Source organism: Myotis daubentonii, chromosome 13, assembly GCF_963259705.1.
Source record: "Myotis daubentonii chromosome 13, mMyoDau2.1, whole genome shotgun sequence".
Lineage (NCBI taxonomy): Eukaryota > Metazoa > Chordata > Mammalia > Chiroptera > Vespertilionidae > Myotis > Myotis daubentonii.
The window spans coordinates 6,508,043-6,531,537 of NC_081852.1; the positions used below are offsets into that span (position 1 = coordinate 6,508,043).

The 23,495-nt window shown below is 44.1% G+C and overlaps 1 protein-coding gene across 4 annotated transcripts in view; it reads left to right on the plus strand.

Annotated features, from left to right (window-relative positions):
- MAPK8 (mitogen-activated protein kinase 8) overlaps positions 1-23,052 on the plus strand; it is a 119,399-nt gene extending 96,347 nt beyond the window's left edge. For 3 of the 4 annotated variants that reach the window (XM_059662071.1, XM_059662069.1, XM_059662068.1), the window contains 4 exons: positions 154-278; positions 1,137-1,200; positions 4,954-5,031; positions 18,719-23,052. In XM_059662071.1, the coding sequence (XP_059518054.1) occupies positions 154-278; positions 1,137-1,200; positions 4,954-5,031; positions 18,719-18,864 (413 nt within the window). In that variant the 3' untranslated portion in view covers positions 18,865-23,052. Of the gene's footprint in view, positions 1-153; positions 279-1,136; positions 1,201-4,953; positions 5,032-18,713 lie in introns of all 4 variants that reach the window. The other variant, XM_059662070.1, reaches the window with a different exon arrangement.
- Positions 23,053-23,495: the final 443 nt, after the last annotated feature.

Below are 23,495 nucleotides of genomic sequence, written 5' to 3' on the forward strand. Positions count from 1 at the left end.
ATTTTTCATCATATGTATGACCTGATTTTATAGTAAAATATTTTTATAAAACACATACTTTTTAAAAAATGAGCATTTCAAGTTTCTGAAATGTATTGCTAATTTTAAAAACCTTTATGAGGTACGTGTACATTCACATCATTATTTTTGCAGCCAGTCAGGCGAGGGATTTATTATCCAAAATGCTGGTGATTGACGCATCCAAAAGGATCTCTGTGGACGAAGCTCTCCAGCACCCATACATCAACGTCTGGTATGACCCTTCCGAGGCGGAGGCTGTAAGTTCTTCTCTTCATGTTTGAAGAAGTCATACCCCTTACAGTTAGAATTAAAGTTGGGTTTGGAGGAGACATTTTAATCTCTATATATAAAAGCCAAGCGACCAGAATGGCAGAATGACCGGTGGCTATGATGCGCACTGTGGCGGCCAACTGACCCGATTGGGGGGTCCTAATTGGCCCCCCTCCAACTGCCCGCAGCCCCGCCCCCTGGCCAGCCCCGCCCCAATTGGACACCCACCCCCCCCCAACCCCAATAAGGGGTGGAGCCGGCCGGCCAACCTCCTGCATCCCTTCTCCCCTGCCTACCTGGCCCAATCTGCCACCATCAGGGTGGGCAGGCCAGGCCCCACCCATGCATGAATTCGTGCCCTGGGCCTCTAGTTTTAAATAAAAATATAGGTAAATGATGATGCTGTTTTTCTGTTTTGCATTTAAAGTACCTTAAGTTAATGAGCTTATCCAAGCACTTCCTACACAAAATAAAGTTCCCTCTCTCAGCTTCTTGCCTTCTTGTCTTGATATCTGATCTGATGAGCTAGGACACTGAATGCTTTGGGAGGACATCCTAACTCAGTTATAATACAAATTATTGTGTCCAAAGCATAGCCCAGTTCTATGATGTAAATAAACTGACCATTTCAAAAGCTGGAAGAAAAGAAAAAGATAGTTAGACATCTTTTTCCTGTCAGGAAGGATTCTTCCAAAACTAGTCTCTACATCAAAGATGACTCATCACTCTGGTCTAATAATGTATTTTTACAAGCCCTTGATGTTTGGATAACATTTCAAATAATTGTGATGGATTTGCATACTCCCAGTAAACTGACTCAATTATTGCTGCCTTTTGTTTTTCAGCCACCACCAAAGATACCTGACAAGCAGTTAGATGAACGGGAACATACAATAGAAGAGTGGAAAGGTAACATTCACCAGATCCTGAGAGATGGAGCTGAGAGAGCTTCTGGCTTATTGTGTTGATTTATTCATCATGTTGAGGAAACGAAAGATACTTTATATTATTCATAATGCATATTTGGTAATATTATTAGTAGTATTTTTTGCAAAAATAGAAAGTAGGTCTCTTTTCCTCCCTTAATTCTGATCTCTCACATCCCCTCTCCAGACACAGAAACATTTGTTCTTTTTAAAATATTTTGTTGTTCCATAGTCTACAAATACACAAGCCTGTGTGTTTGGGTCTCCCCTTCTCTCTCCCACCCGTTTGATGCCAGTGGTACATGCTGTGCATGTGCTTTGTGGGTGTAATCCGTGTTAGCGATCACCCTCTTCTGCTCCGCATGCTGGCGCACGGATACCCGCGGTCCGGCTGTGTCAGTTTCTGGACCCCGCTCCCACTTGCAGAACACTCAAGTTGTGTCCAGTCTGTTGTTATGGCATATGTGAGAACATGCCAATCAAAAAGTCCTATAAGATTTGCTGGGCCAAAGGATATTTTTCAGTTATTTCCAGATTACCCTCAAAGAAATTGTAGCAGTTTGCATTTCTGTCAGCACTGAATAGGAATGTCTACGTTACCCCCACCTTCATCACCAACAGAGAGAGTTCATTTGTAATCTTTGCAAATCTAATATCGTAGTTTTATTTTATGAAGGTAGTTGAACATTAATAAGAATGCTTTGATAGTCATGGAAATATTTCTTTCTTTAAAAGATTCCCTGGGGTCGCCTGGCCTGTATTGCTCTCAGTGGTTAAAGCATCGGCCTGTGCACCGAAAGTCTCGGGTTGGATTCCGGGTCAAGGGCATGCACCTGAGTTGTTGCAGATTCAGTACCCAACCCTGGTCGGAGCACATTCAGGAGGCAACCAATTGATGTGTGTCTCTCACATCGATGTTTCTCGCTCTCTAAAAATCAACAGAAAAAAATATCCTCGGATGAGGATAAACAAATTTAAAAAAAAGCTTCCCTGGGATAGTTAGGCCAGGTAATTTTTAGACCCTGTTGTTGTTATGTGGTGTTTAGACCACTTTTGTAGCTACATGACTTTGGGCAAGTCACTTGATCCCTTTTTTTACCTGAACTTAAATAACTGGGCACAGAAGACTTGCTATTAATGCCGGGGTCCAACCCCAGCGGGTCCAGGGGTCCCCAAAGGTGTGGACGGAGTCGGCGAAGAAGGAATGACACGGAGACAGCGTTCAGTTGATCAGCAGCCTAGCCAGGATCTCTAGCCCGGATCTCCAGAGAGGTTCTGCTTCGGATCTCCAGCGAGGTTCTGTAGCCATGTTCCCTCGCTAGGTTCTCCAGCCAGGTTCTGTCCAGGCTCTCCAGTCAGGTTCAGTGTCCAGGTTCCAGTCAGGTTCTCCTGCCAATCTCTGTAGTCAGGTTCAGTCCAGGAACCCTTGCCATGTTCTCCCGCTAGGCTCTGTCTCTAGGCTCCGAGGCCAGTCCCTCTCCAGGATCCTCCGGCATGCTCTCTCCAGCAAAGTTCTTCTGTCTCTAGGCTCCGTGTAGGTTCTGTCTTCTTGATTCTGTTCTAAGTTCTGAGTGTTTCTGTCTTGTTACAACTGTATTTATACCAGTTGATTCAATCCTATCAATCTCTATTACAAAGGTTAGGGCGTTTCTTATCTCCATTCCAGGGAGAAAAGATTATGTAGTTTAAGCATGATTGTTCGTAGTTAAAGGGATTAATTACCCACCTGGCACTTAGTTGAGGGGTTTTATTCCCTCCCTAACTTCAGGGGAAAATCCCTACCTGGGGATTCAACCTTTCTCGGAGAGGTGACCTTGGTTAAAACACAGCACCAAGAAGGTGAGCAAACATATTAAGAACCGTATGCCATATATGCCAGGTCCCTTGAAACAGCAAGGATGGACCGGCTCCCGGCAATTAAGAACTATGTGCCTACATATTGGGAAAGCAAAAATGGACTGCAGAGGTATAAACAGACAGGTAATCCAGCTATAAATTTATTTGGGAGGAATGAATTTGATTCTTTCTTCTTAGGAGTGTAACCAGAGATTAGTTTTCTCTGAGTTGAATCTGGGAGACATGTAGTTAAACTCTGTAGAATCTACCAGAATGATATAATTGGGTAGAACCAAGTACATTTTTACATGTAATAGGTAATATGCAAGGATATAACTGTGGGCCAGAGTGTGTAGTATAGAAATATCTAAACTGATATTCTTATATCTCATGAAATCTTAGTAGGCCACCAATTGTAAAACACACCATAATGTGCCACTGGTTATACAACCCAATTTCAGAGACATTAAACTGTAAGAGAAAGTGCATCTTAAAATCAGTGGCACGTGGTGTTTTTGTTTGCATAAGGACATACCTGGGATTTGTGAGAACTCTAGACAGGTTCGCCTTTATGTTGCATCGTTTCCTCTTAGCCCCACGTGCTTTTCCGTGATTATCTGCTCACTGCCTCTTTCAAGATCTGCTGACAAGTTTTAGCATCATAACGCAAAGAAATCCATTGCCAAAGCCATTAACTGCAGATCACTTTGCCCAGTTAGTACTGCTGATTAGCTCTTGCTTGTCTACCTAATCCCTTTTCATAAAGGGGTGCTGTTTTCTCGTTTTTAAAAAAATCCTCCTACCTGGAATGCTTATCATTCCTTTTTGTTTCTTTGAAGTAAAGCTTTTCCCATTCTTTCCTCTGTCAAGACTTCCTATTTTTCTCCTTCCAAGTCCAAGAAGGTCACCATAGCCAGCAAATTTAGGTGTTTCTCGCGCTTGTTCATTTCAACACATCCACTTGTTGACCTTATTACCAACAGAAACATTGTCATACCCTATAATCACAGATTCTCTATCAGAAGTTTAAAGAATTAAAGACTCCTTAAAATCCTGTGCTACATTTTTGCTTGCACATTTTCTCAGAAGAGGGTACATTGCTTTTATGCAGTTCTTAAATTATTCCAGGACCCCAAAATGATAAGGAACAATGGCTCTGTAGCTTCTACCAGAAGGTTCTTCTTTAGTAGATGTTCAGTCACAGGGCTCATCACACAATGTCAGGCCACTGAGGAGAATGCAGGGCAGCATCTGGTGCAACTGCTTGGGTGGACGTCCTTGCAGCCCTCTGCCCATAGCAGCAAAGGGCAGGGTCCCATGGAGAAAGTGTGACAGTGATAGCATGTCAGGCTGCAGTTTTTAAGGTTTTCCGGTGTGGCCATCTGCCTCTTTTTTTTTTTTTTAAATAAAAATGTATTTTTATACCATTCTTCCACACACTCTTTCATTTAAATCCTTTAACAGGTATCTGGGTTAGCACCTACAAGTTCCAGGACCTATCAGGAAATAGACGCTAATAAGACAGATGACTTGAGCCCTCTATGAGACAGCATTAAACAAGTGTATGCAGTACAGTGTGAAATGTAGTCTGACATGGCATAGTACAGAGTGCTGGTGGAGTGGGAAAGACAAGGTTTCTAACCACAGTTCTATCTTTAATCCACCTCTAGGAACACCAGTTAAGGCAGAGATTTTGTTTCTTACAACATAATTCTTGGCGGAGGATCAAAGAATTGTTTTTAACATCTTTGAATCTTAGACTGACACTTACAGACCCTCTACCTTTGGAGGATACTATTTGAAGTACTTAATCTGTGTAAAAATATTTATTTAAAACAGATGTCTTGTGAGGTTGGCTTTCAGACTTTAAAAAGTTTGTTTTTGTTCACCTCTTTTTCAGAATTGATATACAAGGAAGTTATGGACTTGGAAGAGAGAACCAAGAATGGAGTTATACGGGGGCAGCCCTCTCCTTTAGGTTGGTTACAATATAAGCTTGGTTAAAATTACAGTTTACTTCTTGTGTTGTAATCTTCAGTGGCCTGAAACCTGCAGTTCTTTCCATATTTACTACCATTACTATTCAAAGTTTAATAAGTATAAGAAGTACAGTTGAGGTGGTTAAATTGGAAGCATTGGTATGTTGTTGTACCAGTGCACTATACTGTGCACTGTACTATATACTACAGTGCACTGCACTATATTATACTGCACTATATTATACTATACTACACTATACTATACTGCAATGCACTATAGTATATTATACTGCTCTATACTATACTATACTATACTGCACTATCTAATAAAAGAGAAACATGCAAATTGACCATACCTCCTCTATACCCACAAGCCATGCCCACAAGCCAATCAGAAGCGAATATGCAAATTAACCCAACTAAGATGGTGACGGCCACGGAGCTGGAGCGAGCAGGAGGCTTCAGTTGCCCCCGGCAATGGAGGAAGCCAAGCTTCCCGCCTGCCCTGCCAGCCCATAGCTCCACTCAAGGCTACAAAGTTTCAATTATAGAAGATAAATAAATCCCAGATACCTGCTTCCAGCCCGCAGCCATGGCCAGCCTGAAAAAGGCCATCAGCCCCTCACCCAGGCTGGCCAGGCACCTCAGTAGGGCCCCCCACTCTGAAGGGGCTGTGGCCACCCTGAAAATGGCCATCAGACCCTCACCCAGGCTGGCCACAGTCCCATGGGGTGAGGATCCCCGCTGGGGGGCTTGGCCAGCCTACAAACAGCCATCAGCCCCTCACCCAGACTGGTCAGGCACCCCAGCAGGACCCCCCACCTGAAGGGGGTGTGGCCAGCCTGAAAACGGCCCTCAGCTGCTCACCCAGGCTGGCCAGGCACCGCAACCAGACCCCCACCCTGATCCAGGACACCCTTCAGGGAAAACCAGCCATCCCCCACCCATGCACCAGGCCTCTATCCTATATAATAAACGGTAATATGCAAATTAACCCTAACAGCAGAACCACTGGGAATGACTGGTCACTATGACACACACTGACCACCAAGGGGCAGATGCTCAATGCAGGAGCTGCCCCCTGGTGGTCAGTGCGCTCCCACAGGGGGAGCTCTACTCAGCCATGAGCCAGGCTGACGGCTGCCAGTACAGCGGTGGTGGTGGGAGCCTCTCCCACCTCTTTAGCAGCGCTAAGGATGTCCGACTGCAGCTTAGGCCTGCTCCCCGCTGGCAAGTGGACATCCCCCGAGGGCTCCTGGGCTGCCAGAGGGATGTCTGACTGCCAGCTTAGGCCCGATCCCCCCGGGGAGTGGGCCTAAGCCAGCAGGTGGACATCCCCCGAGGGGTCCCAGACTGCGAGAGGGCACAGGCTGGGCTGAGGGACCCCCCCCCACCTCCCAGTGCACAATTTTTTGTGCACCAGACCTCTAGTCCTATCTAATAATAGACAAACATGGTAATTAACCGTAACTTTGCTACCCTTCCCATTGGCTAATCAGGGCGATATGCAAATTAACTGCCAACTTAGATGGTGGTTAATCGCCAACAAATATGGCGGTTAATTTGCATACATAGGCGCAATGCTGGGAGGCGAAAGGGGAAGGATGGAAGAAGCTGCCTGCCGCTGCCGGTGATCAGAAACCAAGGAGGCAGCCAAGAGCCAGGGGGCAGGGCAAAGGCGGCCCCGTGATCGGAGAACCGGGTGCCTTTGCCCGCCCCGGGCCAGTGATCGCAGGAAGCAGGGGCAGAACCGGCAATGGGAGCTGGGGGTCCCCTGCCCAGGCCTAATGCCTTGGTCAGAGGCGGTCGGCCAGGACATGGGCAGAGCCGGCAATCGTGGGGAGCTGGGGGTTCCCTGCCAAGGCCTAACACCTTGGCCAGAGGTATTAGGTCTGGGTAGGGGCGGAGCCGGCGATGGTGGGAGCTGGGGGTCCCCTGCCCAGGCCTAACGCCTCTGTCAGAGGCATTAGGCCTAGGCAGGGCCAGAGCGGGAGATCGCAGGGGGCTGGGGGTCCCTTGCCCAGGCCTAAGGCCTTGGCCAGAGGCATTAGGCCTGTGCAGGGGCAGAGCCAGCGATTGTGGGGAGCAGGGAGGGAGCTGGCGATGGCGGGGAGAGGGGTAGAGCCAGTGATCATGGGGAGCAGGGGCTGAGCCAAGGATTGAGGGAGCTGGAGGTCCCCTGCCCAGGTCTAATGACTCGGCCAGAGGCGTTAGGCCTGGGCAGGGGCCAAGCCGGCAATTGGTGTGAACTACAGAGGAAACACCTTTTCTGACCACTCATTGGCTTAGCTCCCTGTATGCCACTGGTAATATTCTTAGTAACTTGGGTAATAAGAATCCAAATAGGTGATCTAGGGTTTTTTACCACACTCCTGGAGAAAAAAAGGAAGGTCCGCTGCTGGAGGGTTAAGAAATGTCATATCCTGTCCTAGCTGGTTTTGCTCAGTGGATAATGCCTCGGCCTGCCCACTGCTGGGTCTGGGTTCAATTCTGACTAAGGGCATGTACCTAGGTTGCAGGCTCCTCCCTGGCCCGGGCCCAGGTCAGGGCTCATGCAGGAGGCAATCAATCAAAGTGTTCCTCTCACTTTGATGTTACTCTCTGTCTTTCACTTTTCTCTTCCACAGTCTCTAAAAATCAATGGAAACATATCCTTAGATGAGGATAAAAAAATATAATAAAGAAAAGTCATATCCTATGAAAGACACATCTTGAAAATGCCTAAAGAAAGTTGTCATTTTTTCACGGTAAAGGGACTGGAGTCCGTGTTGATGAAAACACCTTGGTGGTTGCGGTGACTGGCAGCAGCGGGGTGATGGGGCTGGTGCCTTCCCCTGACCAGCCCGGTCGCCTCCCAAAAAGGGAGGCCAGACTATGGCTTAGGCCCGCTCCCCAAGGGGAGCAGGGAGCAGGGAGTAGGACATCCCCTGAGGGCTCCCAGTATGTGATAGGGGGCAAGCTGGGCTGAGGGACCCCCCCCTCCAGTGCACAAATTTTTGTGCACCGGGCCTCTAGTACTATATTATAATACACTATACTATACTTCACTATATTATGCTGCAATGCACTATAGTATATTATACTGCACTATACTATAGTACACTATACTATACTGCAATGCACCTTACTACAATGCACTATACTATACTATACTATAATGCACTATACTATGTTATAATGCACTATACTAGTACTATACTGCATGATACTATACTATAATACACTATACTATAATAACACTATACTATATTAACATATGAGTGAATGACTTAATTAAACGACTTAATCGATTTCTATGGTACTGACATTCCACTGAAGAACAGAAAGTTTTTTGTTGGCATTATTGTCTTGTCTTCAAAGAAGAAATTTCTCACAATGCAGTATACTTACTTTTCTATGATTTTAACAGTCTTTTACTTTGTATAAGTAAGCTAAAGCGTCATTGCAAAATTTGGTACATGTGTGATACCAAGTTATTGTCTTTCTTTGTCCCTTTGGTATTTTTGATTTGTTGATCAAAGGCAGTAACATTAAAACTTCCGTTAGAAAGTGTTCTGTTTCGCCCTGGACAGTTTTGCTCAGGGATTAGAGCATTGACCCGAAGACTGAAAGTTCCCAGGTTTGATTCCTGCTCAAGGAGATATATCTCAGTTGCAGGTTCAATCCCTGGCCCTCTCTCTCTCACCCTCTCTTCCACTTTCTCTGAAAAAAAAAAAAAATCAGTGGAACCAAATGTAAGTCTTCTATTTCTAAGAAGGAACCTGATCTGTAGGACTTAAGCATTTTATCACTAGAGGCCCAGTGCACAGATCCGTGCACTGGTGGGGTCCCTCAGTCTGGCCTGCACCCTCTCATAATCCGGGACCCCTCGGGGGATGTTGGAGAGCTGGTTTTGACCTGATCCCCGCAAGCCAGGCCAAGGGACCCCACCGGTGCACAATCGGGGCCAGGAAGGGATCACGGGAGGGCTCTAGGGCATCTCACCCGGTCCCAATCGGCCAGACCCCAGCAGCAAGCTAACCTACCAGTCAGAGCATCTGCCCCCTGGTGGTCAGTGTGCGTCATAGTGACTGGTCGAAGCGTTGGACACTTAGCATATTAGGCTTTTATTATATAGGATAAGCTCATTTCATTTTAGTACTTGTAAAAGCATAAAGAAATGAAGGAACAGTTAATGACAGGCAGCATATACATACTAAGTATATATCTACATGACAAATACTGTTGTTTATGTACTTTACTTGTATTTCATTCAGCCCTCAAAACCCCAAAGAGGGATTTTATGTACACTTTACAAATGAGGGAACTAAAATTCAGAAAAATTAAGTGACATAAGGTTGCAAATCTATTGTATAGAAAAGGTAATACTTGAAGCCACATTTATCAATAACTTTGGAGGGAGTGGTTTCCCCAGCATTCCATATGCCCTCTGGCCAGGAACAGAGACTTTCTTGACTATAGAGAGCAGGGCAGTTTTATAGAAGAGGTGACATTTGAGCTGAGCCTTGAAGACTGAGTAGTGTTTTAATAGATGGGTCTTAAAGTTGACTAAAACTATGCCATTTTAGTTATCCCTGGAAAACTCTTCCACATTCTAAGAAAAAATTGTATATTATATCTGTTTATGGGGAAAAATTTTAACTATAGCTTCAGGTGCCCATTTTGTTTTGCTGTAAACATACTTGTTTAAATCATTTTTGTAGCTTCCTATGACATTTTGGTTATATTTTAAAGTTTTTAAATGTTTTGTTAAATCCTTGATTAGAAATGCAATTTTCAAAATTATAATATAGATCCTGTTGAAAACATAAATTGGTTTCAACGACTTTTATTTAGAATTTACTTGTAGCAAAACTATGTTGTAAATGCTTTAATAACACAGCTAATTGGCTTGTATTGATAAACAGTAGTGGTATAACTTAGTGCTCAGGTGGGATTGGAAAGTCCACAATTTGTGAGTTCCACACGCAGCACACTGTCCTAGGGAGTGACCCATGCTCGGTGTGTTGGATGTTTGAGTAAGTTTAATACGCTCATTAGAGCAGTTGTATTTGTTCTTAATTGTTAAGTGAAAAATTTGGATGCTAGACGACTTAAGTGTGGTTACAAGAGAAGTCAGTGGAAAGGACAGGATGTCAGGTTTCTGAACGTGTTCTGGGTTCTCATTGCTTGGGTAGAAGAGCCTTAGTGAAGCTGTTATTAAGATACTCTATTCTCGGAGCTCCAGTGGCACAATCAGTTAGCATGCGGTACTTATAAGATACTCTATTCTCAGTTATATACAGAGAAAGAAGGAACAGTCTTTGATGTAAAAATATCAGATAACCACAATATCATTTCTACTTGATTTAAAAAAAAATGAATCATTAAGAAATTTGGACAAAAGGAAATTTCAATCAAAAAATAGAGGCAAGAAAAAATATATATAGTGGAACCCTTTTATGAATTGAATGTTTCAGTACAAGTCTTCAAAGCTAGCCATTGTATTTGTATTCTCTTCCTTCGCAACCAGCAAATCCAATGGTGTCGTATGGATTGAACTTTTTTAAAAGAATAGTATCTTCATTTCACTCTGGCTGGGAATCTAATGGACCTTTCTTGGGTCTAAAAGATTATCGCAGTTCTCCTTTTATTCTCTCCTGTCAAGGCCTGAAGTAATCAGTCTGCTTTCCTTTTTCCTGTTGCACCTCTAGTCACCTGCTCTGTCTCTGTGGTTCCATTCCTTCCTGTCTCCCAGCCCCTGCCCCAGCACCTGACCCTCCTGGCTACTGCCTTGTTGTATTTGAAGATAAGCTCTCAGAGAACCTTTTATGTTTAAGTTTTTACTGTTCATCATTAGACAGAATGGAGGGCTAATTTCAGACAGAGATTCTGTGTTCTGGAGCAGCAGTTTTAAACCTACTTAGTTTTTAGCATCATTGGGTGCCTGAAACTGACTCCTAGAAATTTTGGAAACCATTGCTTTGATCTATAAATGTATTCTTTTTTTTTTTAATATATTTTATTGATTTTTTACAGAGAGGAAGGGAGAGAGATAGAGAGCTAGAAACATCGATGAGAGAGAAACATCGATCAGCTGCCTCCTGCACATCCCCCACTGGGGACGTGCCTGCAACCCAGGTACATGCCCTTGACCGGAATCGAACCTGGGACCCTTGAGTCCGCAGGCCGACGCTCTATCCACTGAGCCAAACCGGTTTTGGCTATAAATGTATTCTTAAGAATTTTTGTACAACTTGCATGGTTTGGTATACTTAAATTTGGAATGACCCTTATTTAGTGATCATGAAGGGCATTAAGTACTTACCAAGTGTATGAATCACCTGAAACACATTCCCTACCCCCAGTGTCATTCACTCCACCCCTGGCCTTGAGAGGATTTTTCTGTAGGTTAAGTACAGACAGCCCTCGGAGATATTGCGGGTTTGGTTCCAGACCACTGTAACAAAAGAAGTATTGCAATAAAACAAGTTGTAATCTTTTTGCCAGTCGAGGGTCCTGCCTTCAATTTGTTAAAAGAAAAATATAACGTCCATGGAGTGCAATAAAGTAGTGTGCAGTAACACAAGACATGCCTGTATTCCTATTGTTTTTTAAAATTCAGGAAATGCTTGATAGGCTATACTTTCAGTAAAGGAAACAGTCTTCCACAACTTTATCTGTTTAATAAATCCATATTTGCATTTATCAAGTATTTATTAGAATAGAAATTATAAGACCTTAGTTTACAAGTCATATAACCTCAAGTAAATTGGAGCAAACTAAAGACCCTTTCAAGTGAAATGATTTCAGTCTTTGTCTTGGCTTTTGCTTAAAACAAGATGTACCAGAAGTATTGTCTGGACTTTATAGTGAGAAGATAATCATAAAGCACTATTTTTAGGGCAGTAGTTTTTACCTTTTTGAGTCATACTTCGCTTTGAAATCCTCTTTCCAACAAAATGAAAGACAGACAGTTTTGCATGTATTATTGTAACTGAACAAAGAAACAGAGGTTCAGCTGCCTATAATGAAAGCTAAACTTTCATTATAGGTGGTGGTGCAAAAGGAAAGAAGTTTTATTTAGGACCCACAAGACCTGGGAAAATGGTGCACTCATGTCTCAAAAGACCATCCCCCCTTCGTCTCAGGGACGATCTCTCTTCCTGCTCAAGCCCACTGTTCTTAATAGGGGTAGGAAGGGGAAGGCATTTTTCTATCTATTCATCTTCCTGGCTTTTGTGTGCTCAAGGGCTCTGTCCACTCATATCACTAGCTTTTGGTGCTCTCAGTGTAAGACTCTCCCCCTGAGCCATTTGGCCAATGGTGGAGACTCTTGCTCCAGCGCTCCCTGTCTACAGTAACAAGTCCCCGCTTCAAAACACTGGAGCCTTGTAATCATACAGGGTAAATAAATCAGGGGTCCTCAAACTTTTAAAACAGGGGGCCAGTTCACTGTCCCTCAGACCGTTGGAGGGCCGGACTATAGTTTAAAAAAAAACTATGAACAAATTCCTATGCACACTGCACATATCTTATTTTGAAGAAAAAAAAAAAAACGGGAACAAATACAATATTTGTATTTGCATGTGGCCCGGGGGCCGTAGTTTGAGGACCCCTGGAATGGATGGAGGGCTCATCTGTAGCTTCTTCCTGCTGTCAGAGGGTGTATAGCCTTACCTATCGCCAGGTCCAGAGACTCTTACTATCTACTAAGGGAAGAAGGGGGTTAAGGATGGAGAGAAGCCTTCACAGGAGGGAGGAGGATCGCTGGCTTCAGAGGGCGGCATATGTGGCGTCTAGGGTGGCACTGCTGAGCCAGCGAAGCTGGTAGGCTGCTTCATGTTTCAAGAGGCAGTGCTGCCAATGGGCTTCCAGAGTGAGACCTGTTGTTCAGACAAGCAATCAGGTGCTCAGTGAGGGGTATGCCTAGTAGTGCAGTGGGAATTGCAGTTAAATCAGAAACGAGAGACTGAAGTATCCCCATGATCTAATCCTGAGTGGGGTTGGGGTGGCACACCCAACAACAGAATAAGTTTGCTGAGGAAGCCTCTGTCTGGGAAATGTGGACAAAGACGTCAGTCCAAGCATGAGCAGAAAGTACAGCAACTCAAATAATAGTAAGAGAAGAAGAAGTAACACTGTCATAGCCATGGGGGTGCTGTCCCTTCCGAGCGGGGAACTTACACCTCCTTCAGGAGCAGCAGCAGCAGCCGGACCGAGTCCTCCGCAGGCGGGCCGCTTTCTCTGTGTGGAGGAGCCAGGGCTGATCCCGTGAGCTCTGAGGAGGCATCACAGGGCGGTTCATTGCTCAACTCACTGCTCTTCAGGATCTTGAGTCTCCCAGGTCTTTAGTAAGACGGGTCTCCCTGCTGGAATGGGTGTAAAGCTCATCAGATGAGTAGATAGACCTGCAATGAGCAAGGTTGTTGGTGTTTGCCCTAAATGTTGAACATATTGTTTGATTTCTGATTCATGTTCTAAATCTAAAGGAGAAGGTTCTAAAACAGAAACTTGGAAGGGTCTCCCTTATTTCAAAAGGGTTTAATTTAAGCCCCCTTCGGAGTGCTACTCTCATGTGGAGCAAGGCCGTAGGGAGTGCCTGGTATTTACGGGCTTGGTTCTTTATAAATGAGGACCCTTCAAATGTGGTCTAATTAGGTTCATGAAAGCATCCCTTTTAGGACCTGGTGTAGTACAAGTAGGTTGCCCAGAGTGAATGTCTCTGCTTCCTGTGAGATGTCACAGGGAGCTGCTGTTGCCGGGAGGCCTGGTAGCATCCCTTTGTCTGGTGATCTAGTTTCTTTGAGAAATAGGCTGTGGTTTCCCCAGGGTCTGGATTAGCACCCCAAGTTCAATTCCTTGCCTTTCATGAATGTATGATTTAGAAGTTTTCTGTAAATTGGGCAATCCTAGTGCAGGAGCCAAACTAGTTTTTCCTTTAAGGTGTCAGTGCTGCCTGACAGTCTCTTGTCCACTCAGGAAGTTCAGAGTCCAGTCCTTTCAAAGAATTAGACAGTGGTTTCATTTTAAGGCCAAATTCGGCAAAACCCCATAATTCTAAGAATCCATGAAGCTGCCTCGAGTTCTCCAGGATTTTTATTGTAGCAATGGCTGGGTTTCCATCAACCATCAAGCTCCTAGTGCCCTGTTTCAATTGGAATCCCAGGTATGCCACCTCCTGTTTGCAAAACTGGGCCTTATGAGGCGATACTTTATATTCTCTTTTTGCCAAATGACCCAAGACCAGGGGTCCTCAAACTACGGCCCGCCGCTGCCTGTTGCTTAGCAGCCGACTAGTTTTTTTTTAAACTATAGTCCGGCCCCGCAACGGTCTGAGGGACAGTGAACTGGCCCCCTGTTTAAAAAGTTTGAGGACCCCTGCCCAAGACTGTGATGGTGTTGAGCAAACAGTCTTTGTAAGTATTACCAGCTAGTAGTAAGGCATCTACATATTGTAGAAGAATTCTCGATTTAAATTGAACATCCCTTCAATCTTTTGCTAATATTTCCCCAGGTTTGGGCTGGGAATCCTTAAATCCCTGTGGCCACACAGTCCAACAGTGTTGGCATGGCTTTAGTTTCTGGGGACTTCCATTCAGAGGCAAATAGTAGTTGAGCCTGTTCGTCTATTGGGATGCAGAAAAAAGCATCCTTCGAGTCTAGGACTGAATCATTTGCTGTCCCTGGCCCTGTGGTTGTCAAAGTATAAGGTTGGGCACCGTAGGATAAATGTCCTGGACAACATCATTTATGGTCCTAAGATCTTGTGCACATCGATATTCATCAGAGTGAGGCTTTTTCACTGGCAAAATGGGGTGTTACAGGGGGTCTGGCATGGCTGAATTAATCCTGATTTTAACAACTTCTGCAATACTGGTTGAATTCCCTCTAAAGCTTCCTTTTTCAGGGGGTATTGCTTCTTCCATGGGATCCGTGCCCTTTCTTTAGGGTTAATTTTTATGGTTGGATGTTAACTGCTCTACCTTGGGTTCCATCAGCCCAAACGGCTCCATCAACGGCGTGTGGATCTCCGGTGGGAAGAGCTCACCTCTGGCTCCTCCTGGGCAGGGCAGGAGCACCTGGAGCTGGAGAGCACGTTCCAGCAGAACTTTGATACGTAATTGCTGCTTCTCAGGGGGAAAGTTATGTGTGCATGCAGTTTGCACAGTAAAGGTTGGCCCAGCCATGGAACCAGGCAGTCTGGCAGGAGAGAAAACTATGCACAAGTTTTTGATCCTCAGGCTGGCATTCCAGAGGTCGCAGGAACAGCTGTTTTGTAATTGGTCACTCAGGCAACCATCACCGCAGCTGGGCTTCTCTTGGTTAGTTTTGTACTTAGTGCTGAGTAAGTAGCTCCTGTCGCTACAGTGATTCAGTTAGCTTGTTCCCTACCCTTAATTGTACCTGGGGCGCCTGCAGGGAAATAGTAATGGGTCTGGAGGTGTCTAGGGGAGCCTCTGGACCTCCTCATTCATCATCAGATTCCTCGTTCCTTTCTCACATTTCCTGGCAAGGGTTTCTGTCCTTTTTCTTTTTGAGTTCTGGGCAGTCCTTTCTTCAGTGGCCTTCCACTTTGCAGCAGGCACATTGATTGATGCTAGTGCAGCCGTGGGCAAATTACGGCCCGCGGGCCGGATCCGGCCAGTTTGAAATGAGTAAAACTAAAAAAAAAAAAAAAAAAAAGACCGTACCCTTTTATGTAATGATGTTTACTTTGAATTTATATCAGTTCACACAAACACTCCATCCATGCTTTTGTTCCGGCCCTCCGGTCCAGTTTAAGAACCCATTGTGGCCCTCGAGTCAAAAAGTTTGCCCACCCCTGTGCTAGTGGGTCTTTCCCTTTCCCTTCTGATTTCCCACACTGTTTCTAAGAACACATTGCCCTGCTTTAGTTTCCTTGGGTCCAGGCATGGTAAACTTTCAAGGCTGTGTCCACCAGCTGGGAGGGATTCATTCCCAATACCCCATCTAAATGTTGGTGCTTCCTTCTGATATCTGGGCACTTTGCCCAGAAAAAGTCATGCTTCCCCTCCGGACATTTTCTGGTACCTGTGGGTCAGCACCAGTGTGCTTTTGGTAGGCCCAACAGATCCTTTCTTCAGCCCTTCCGTCATGTTCCCGGGATGCTAGGTGCCCGCTGTGTGCTTCCCAGGAGGGCTCTGTCAAGGGAGTCATCCCAGCTGGGTTGGGGGTCCCATTAGGATTCTCTTCATGCAGACGATGAGCCTTTTCATTAGCTTTATCTGTAACTAGCTGCCTTTCACCTGTCGTTAGCAGGATGTTAAGGAGAGCCTGCCCATCTGCCCAGTTTGGATGGTGAGTGACAAAAAATGGAGGTATTGAGATCTGCCATTTTCTGAGGATTCGCCCTTTATGAGGGGCTGAAATTTTTCCAATTCAGTAAATCTGAAGTTGAAAATGGAGTGTAGGCCCAATAGTGACCAGCAGGCTGGCCTTCCTGGTTTATTCCATCTATAGGGCATTGCCTCAGAGGGAATTGTGATTCTCTGGCTAGGGATGCTCCCCGGCCGAATTGGGTGCCCTGCCAGGACTTCAAGGGGGAGACCATTCCTTCATCATATAGGAGTGGGGATGTCACTCCTCGGATGTGCACCTATCTCAGGGGCATCCAGCAGCTGGGGTAATGGTGGCGAAATTCTCCTCTTGCTAATCCTGGGTCTCCTGGGTTCAGGGTCTTAAAGAGACTTATCTCCTCATTTCTCGTTTTTCCCTGTGTCTTACTATTTTGAAGCCAATTTCCTTCTCTGGGTCATTAGGTCCTCCCCCCACCCCCCACCCCACCCCCTTTTTTTTTGCCAAATTCTTGTTGTGTAAAGACATAAACATCTGGATGTAAGGGATTTCATCTCATTTCTCTGACCTTTGGCAAAACAATTCCAACTGTATGATGGTGTAGTAATTTAGGGAACTATTTAGGGGACATTTTTTCCCCATAGTTTAAAGCAGGGGTCCTCAAACTTTTTAAACAGGGGGCCAGTTCACTGTCCCTCAGACCATTGGAGGGCCGGACTATAGTTTAAAAAAAAAAACTATGAACAAATTCCTATGCACACTGCACATATCTTATTTTGAAGTAAAAAAACAAAATGGAAACAAATACAATATTTGTATTTGCATGTGGCCCATGGGCCGTAGTTTGAGGACCCCTGGTTTAAAGTATATATAGTAATTACTATAGAAATAGAAAGTATTTCTATTACAATAGAAAACCAACTCCTCCTTAGTCATTGGATCATAGCTGTACATGGATTAATCTTTAAAATTGGACCCAATGGCCTTCATTCAGGAGTTGAAACAGAACAACCCCTGATGGCACAAAAGTACAAAGCCAAAACTGTAACTACAGCAAGACCCCAGACGAAATGGGAACATATAAACAAAGCTTGGGCCCATAATTCCATTAATACAAACAAATACAAACAAGTCCTAAGGTCTTATACTCTGCCAGCTGATAGCACAAGCAGCCCTGACGGGACCCAGATAGCATAAAGCCCAAGTGGCGGGAAGAAAAGGACCCCAGTGTGCATGCAGTTTGACTTACCCGGTCTTGTAGTGATTCATCTGCTCCCCAAAACCAGCTTCCTTTCGCCAGCCTGCATTTTAGTAACATGCATTGAGAGGAAGTGCAAAGAAATTCTCCAGGAAAACCTCTTGGTAGCTGCTGGAAAATCCCCACGGACCTGTTCCTGAGTCAGGGTCAGCCTGCTGTGCCCCAGGCAGCTGGGGCCTCAGCCCAGGCCCTCCAGGACTTGTGCGGTCCATGGTGTCCCACCAGAGTTGCCAAAAAAAAAATAACCAAATAACAAAGCAGAGATTCTGCTGCCTACTGCAATGAAAGCCAAACTCAGGAGACAGGTGCTTGTGCAAAAGAAAAGATGTTTTATTCAGAAGCCACACTGCCTTAGAGAACAGCGAACTCCCATCTCAGAGACCGTCTCTCTTCCTGCTCAAGCCTGTGGTTCTTCTAGGGATAGGAAAGGAAGGGAAGGGATTATTATTATTTTTCTATTCAATTGTCTTGCTATCTTTTGGTGCCATATCCATTTATCTTCCCAACCTTTTGGCTGCTTGGATCCTATTTGTATTTCCAGCTTTTGGTGGCTCAGGCCCTGTCTATTCATCTTGCTAGCTTTTGGTGGCTCAGGCCCTGTCCATTCATATTCCTAGCGTGTGGTGCCCTCAGGCCCTGCCCATTCCTATTTCTAGCTCTTGGCGCCTTCAGGCCTTCTCCACTCATATTTCTATCTTTTGGTGTGCTCAGTGTAAGAATCTCCCCCTGCACCATTTTGGGCAGTCGGGGAGACTCCCTGGTGCTCCCTTACTGTCTACAATAACAACATCAGTATTCTCACACAGCCTGAAGCCCATTTATGAATCTTGCAATAGGACCATTTCTAAATGTGTCTTGAACTTAACAGTTCTTATCTTGAACTGAAAACAAATTTGTGGAAAGGACAGGACACTGGGTTTCAAGACATGTTCAAATTCTCACCTCATAAGTTGTAATGAAAAGAGCTCATAAATTAGTGTTGTTCCGAATTTCACTTGTGATTATTTTTAGTGGGCCTTTTAAAGCCAAGAGAAAAGTCATTGACCACTGGAGGTAGCCAATATAGTACAAGTGACTGGGTCTGCAACTCTGTCTGCAACTGATTTGCTGTTTTGTTTCTCATAGCACAGGTGCAGCAGTGATCAATGGCTCTCAGCATCCATCGTCATCGCCATCTGTCAACGACGTATCTTCAATGTCAACAGATCCAACTTTGGCCTCGGATACCGACAGCAGCCTAGAAGCATCAGCTGGACCTCTGGGCTGCTGTAGATGACTACTTGGGCCTGGGGGGTGGGAGGGGAGGGATGGGGACTCGTTTAGTCATTGATAGAACTACTTTGAGAACTAAGTCAGTGGTCTTATTTTGAGTGATTTTTCAAAAATGTAGAATTCATTTTGTAGTAGTTTATTTTTTTTAATTTCAAGTGATGTAATTTAAAACTTAAGTTGTTTTAAAACAGCAACAAAACTGTATTGTATTTTTGCTGTAATTAACTGTATAATGTAAACCTAATTATTTTATCATGGTTTAAATTTTTGCATATTTGCTTTATCTTATGCTGCTGATTTTTTTACTGAATTTGTAAGATTTTGTTTATCAAAGCAACTATTATGTGGTGACTTGCCTATATCATGAATTATTTAAGATTTTTATAGTTTTTTTTAATTAGAAATTATTTCAAATGTTTTGTTCATGATGCTATCCTTCAGGGTTATGTGCTTATCAATGAAATAACCACAGAGGAGTGAGGGAAAGTAACCTATAGCCAGTTATATTCAGGAATAACTACTGTAAATGATGAACGTGTTAAAAAAAAAAACAAAAAAAAAACCTCCAATATTGCTACTTGCCAATCCTAATTTAGTTACAACTATTGGTAGTAATCCTACATGAATTTTGGCAAAAGCCCCATCATCTAAATGGCAGAAGAACTCTGAGCATGTTTTTGAAGATGCTGGGCATCCACCACCACCCTTCTATTCCCCCCACCCCTTACCCAACAGAAGTAAAGTGAAAAGAATACGGTGTTTCCTGCAAGTCTGTGGCATGCTCAAACCTCACCGTCACATAAAGTCAAAAGGATACTTCATGAGTAATACATTTCAGTGCAGATAAGCAGATGGTTCACTTGTAGCTGTGAGCCTGCTCTTGCACACACTGAGCTGAGCTCCTCAGGCTGCAGGTCCAGTGGTGGATGGCCTGGAGCTGGCCCTTCCTCTCTCGCAGTGGGGCCTTGGGCCTCTCGGTTTCCTGCTGGAGTGGCAGTCAGCTGAGCACCAGCCTGGTGATTCTGGCCACTTGCTTCTACCTGTAGCAAATCTGTCTCCACTGGCTGTCGGAGGTTCCAGAGCCTCTCTAGGTTTCTGTAGGCGAGGTATCCAGTAAGCAATATACCGTTCATCTGAAAATAGTAGCACACAGCCATATGCAAGGTGTCATTTCCCAGGACCGTTTCTCCACACTGAGCAGAGCAGGCATAAATGGTGATTGTTTAGTCTGAGACTGTCATTGTTTATATCTGATTTTCAGTAAAACTGCAATGTGGATGTTGAGTAGTGTAAGAATGGTGCTGCTCCTGACAAGTGATGTAACTGTTTACATTTTATATCTGCAGAATTATTTCTTTACAACGGAATTTTTCTTAAGTAAAATGTCATTGAAGTCTCATCTCTGAATGCATTGTCTGTGATGCCCCAGGACCTTTTGTCATGTTTGGAACAAGAGGGATTTCATGTCATGAACTAGGAAGTGCACACTTAGGTACGTGGCAAGGTTCTAGCAGAAAGCTCATTGGAGTTAGTGACCAACAGGAGCAAGCACTGGTGCAGCGCAACACAGTGTCTCCAAGTTCGCCTGGCATGTGATTTGTACATTTAGTGCAAAATTCCTTTGAGTGATCATTGTTACTGTGCAATATTTAGGACTCAAATACATTAACCTTTTTATATAATTTGAAATAGCAAGTTTGTTTTTGATGGTTTAAAGTCATGATTTCCAGTCTCTTTAGAAGCTGTCAACCTTTGTATCAGTCCCTTTAATACTCATACAACATGGTGCATTAATTTCATTTAGCAAATTAGAGTTTTGAGACTGTAACACCCTGATTTGTAGAAACAGGATTGGATGTGTGGAGACGTTTAAGCATGAGTGTGTCCTTTGTGTATATGAGTTTGACAGTTAACTAGCTCTATTTTCTAGGATAGACCATTTCACTATTGCACTTTAACAACTGACATGCTTTCAGAAGCTCCCCATAGTTTAGGTTTGATTGCTAACAAGCCATCTCTGTTGATACAGATGTTGGTTAAGCAAGAAAACCAGGTGTTGTTACTGTATCATTTGTTGTAAATGCCAGCTCCCACTTGCCAACCAGCATGTTTCAGTTGATCCAGAGAAAATGAACTCATTAGTTAATGGAGACAAAAATGCTTAAATTCTTTCTTGAAAACAAAGTCTGTTAAATGTTGTGTGCCTAGGGTTTTAAAATGCAGTATCTAAATACACAGCGTTCCCTCTTAAATTTGTTAAGGTATAGATATACATGTTCGTTTTATTTTTAAAACTTTTTGAACCTTTAAAATATCTTAAACATTTGTGTTTGTTTGTTTGTTTGTTTAACAGAAATTACAAATAAGATTTCTTTCCGGCAGTACTTCATGTAAAGCCACCTTACCTTAAACTTTGGTTTTTCAATTTTATACACTTAATGTACCATCTTCTTACTGTCAGAGTTATTTTGACCAAGATCTATTACTCAACTTTATAGGTTAGGAAAGAGACACTAATTATAATTCTCTCTACATATTTCTTCCTGCTTACTATTCTGTTACCCTCTAATGTGTATTGATCGTTTGTAAAATAATTGTTGGGATTGCTTACTTACACTACACAGACATTGAGCATCTCAGCCCATTCCTACTGTTAGCTGAACAGTTCTCGCTTTGCCACGCACCCTCCGTGGCTGTGGCTCCTGGCACGCACTCTCCCAGGGGGGTAGAGGCACACGCATCACACCAGACTTCCCCAGAGAAACGCAGCTGCCACCCAGCCCCTGGCCGCCCAGAGAAGCGGGTTGTGTGTACAGCAGCCAGCTTCCCCCATGCTCACCCTGCTGTGCTGCCCGAAAAGGTGACGGTGTCAGAGTGAAGTGGGCGGCAGGCCAGGGAGTTGCTCCGGGTCGCAGGCAGCATGGGTCACACCAGCCACTCGGTATGGCCCAGGCAAAGCCTGCACATACTGAGGTGAAAGCATAGTCTGTTCTCAGAAACACGGTTGTAGCTTGTGAGTGTCCATTGGTCGCATTAGCTGTAGAATGACCGCATGAAGCCCCAGGTCCCAGTAAACTGACAGGTAGAAGACAAGCCACCATCTTGTCATTAGCAGCCTCAATGTCAACTCTGTCCTTTACTTGTTACTATAGAGTGTGTTTCCACTCATCTCTCTTAGGTTTTTTTCTGAATCAGGGAAAACTAATTTTCCTAATAGCAAGAAAGATGAAGGGGTAAAGGGCATTGAACAGAAATGTATAGTTTGGGGTATGATTAGAAAACTCATAAGGAAAACAAGTCCTAATTAATTTCAAACTAACTGCTCTTAGTTAAGTGCTCTTAGGAGAGTCTAGTAAGAGTAACACTTTTTGGTCATTTCTGGTTTAGATTCTCTTCATTACTGAATTTTAAGAACTATTACCTGTGGATTAGTTTTGCACAATGTTTTATTCTCACAATAACGTACAAATTAGGTTTGTATTGAACTACCTCACACTAATTTTCTATGCTTTCCCAAGTAAGCCGTAGCCCTTGCTGTTAGCTCTTTACTGGGTGTGAGTATAAGTGTGTGTGAAACACTTGATGGTCAGTGTTGACACAATACCAGTAAGTATGTGAAATACATACTGGCATCAGTAAGAGACTCCATGTCAGACCTCCTGCTGTGTAGCTTCGGCATTGTTGGGTGTGCTTGTCGGACGTTTTACTGTCTGTTTTGCAAGTAGAAACCTGCTCCTGACATCAGTCCATCCTTCACATTTTACAAAAGGACTAAGTCTAAACTTTACGAAGAAATAAATTACTTTTGTAGGCCCGATATTTGGTATATTTTTGAGAAGCTCTTAAACTTTTAGCCGAATGATGAATTTAAATTGAACTAGCTGTCTACCTGAACTGTGACATCTATTTTCTCATTACAGTTTATCCTGTTCAGCAGGCGTTACCGCCTGAAACCCAAATATGGTAACTGCCATTTGCGTTTTCCCTGGACAACACCACTCCTCGTTCCTCCCCCTGTTCCATTCCCTCCTCTAGACAAACAAATGGGGCACTTTGTAGGGAATGCTGAGATCATTGTGGTTTTTATCATTCATGCCCTAGTCATGAAACATGCACCACTGGATGTAGACAATGTTATCTAGTATGTTCATTGGTTACAATATTTTAAATAAAAAAGAAAAAGTGGTATGAACACTATGAAATTAAGTGTTTTCATTGAAAATTATCTGAATTTTTGCTGAAAAGTTTTCCCGGGTGATTTTAAGATGCCCTGTAGGTGGGATGCAAGGGTGACCCCGGGGCAGGTTTCCTAGGTTCGGTTCTGTGTAGACTGAGGAGCCTAAACCATTTTCCGGTTTCCTGGTTTATCTGCGCTTGCTTTTCTGGTGCTTGAAATCACTGCGGAAACCTTTGCTTAAGGGACTTTGCTTCAACATCCTTGCCCTAGTTCTTGGGAATCATGTAAGAGAACAGCCATCATGACCACTTAGTGGGAATAAATACTTAAAAAGCATCTCTTTCCAAACCCGGGCTTCAGGTTGGCCCGTCCATTCCCACTGCCGCCAGTGGGCAGGCTGCTTGGCGGGTCACCGCTGCCTGTGCCTAGGCTCTGGGAGTTGACGCTCCATCTCCCTC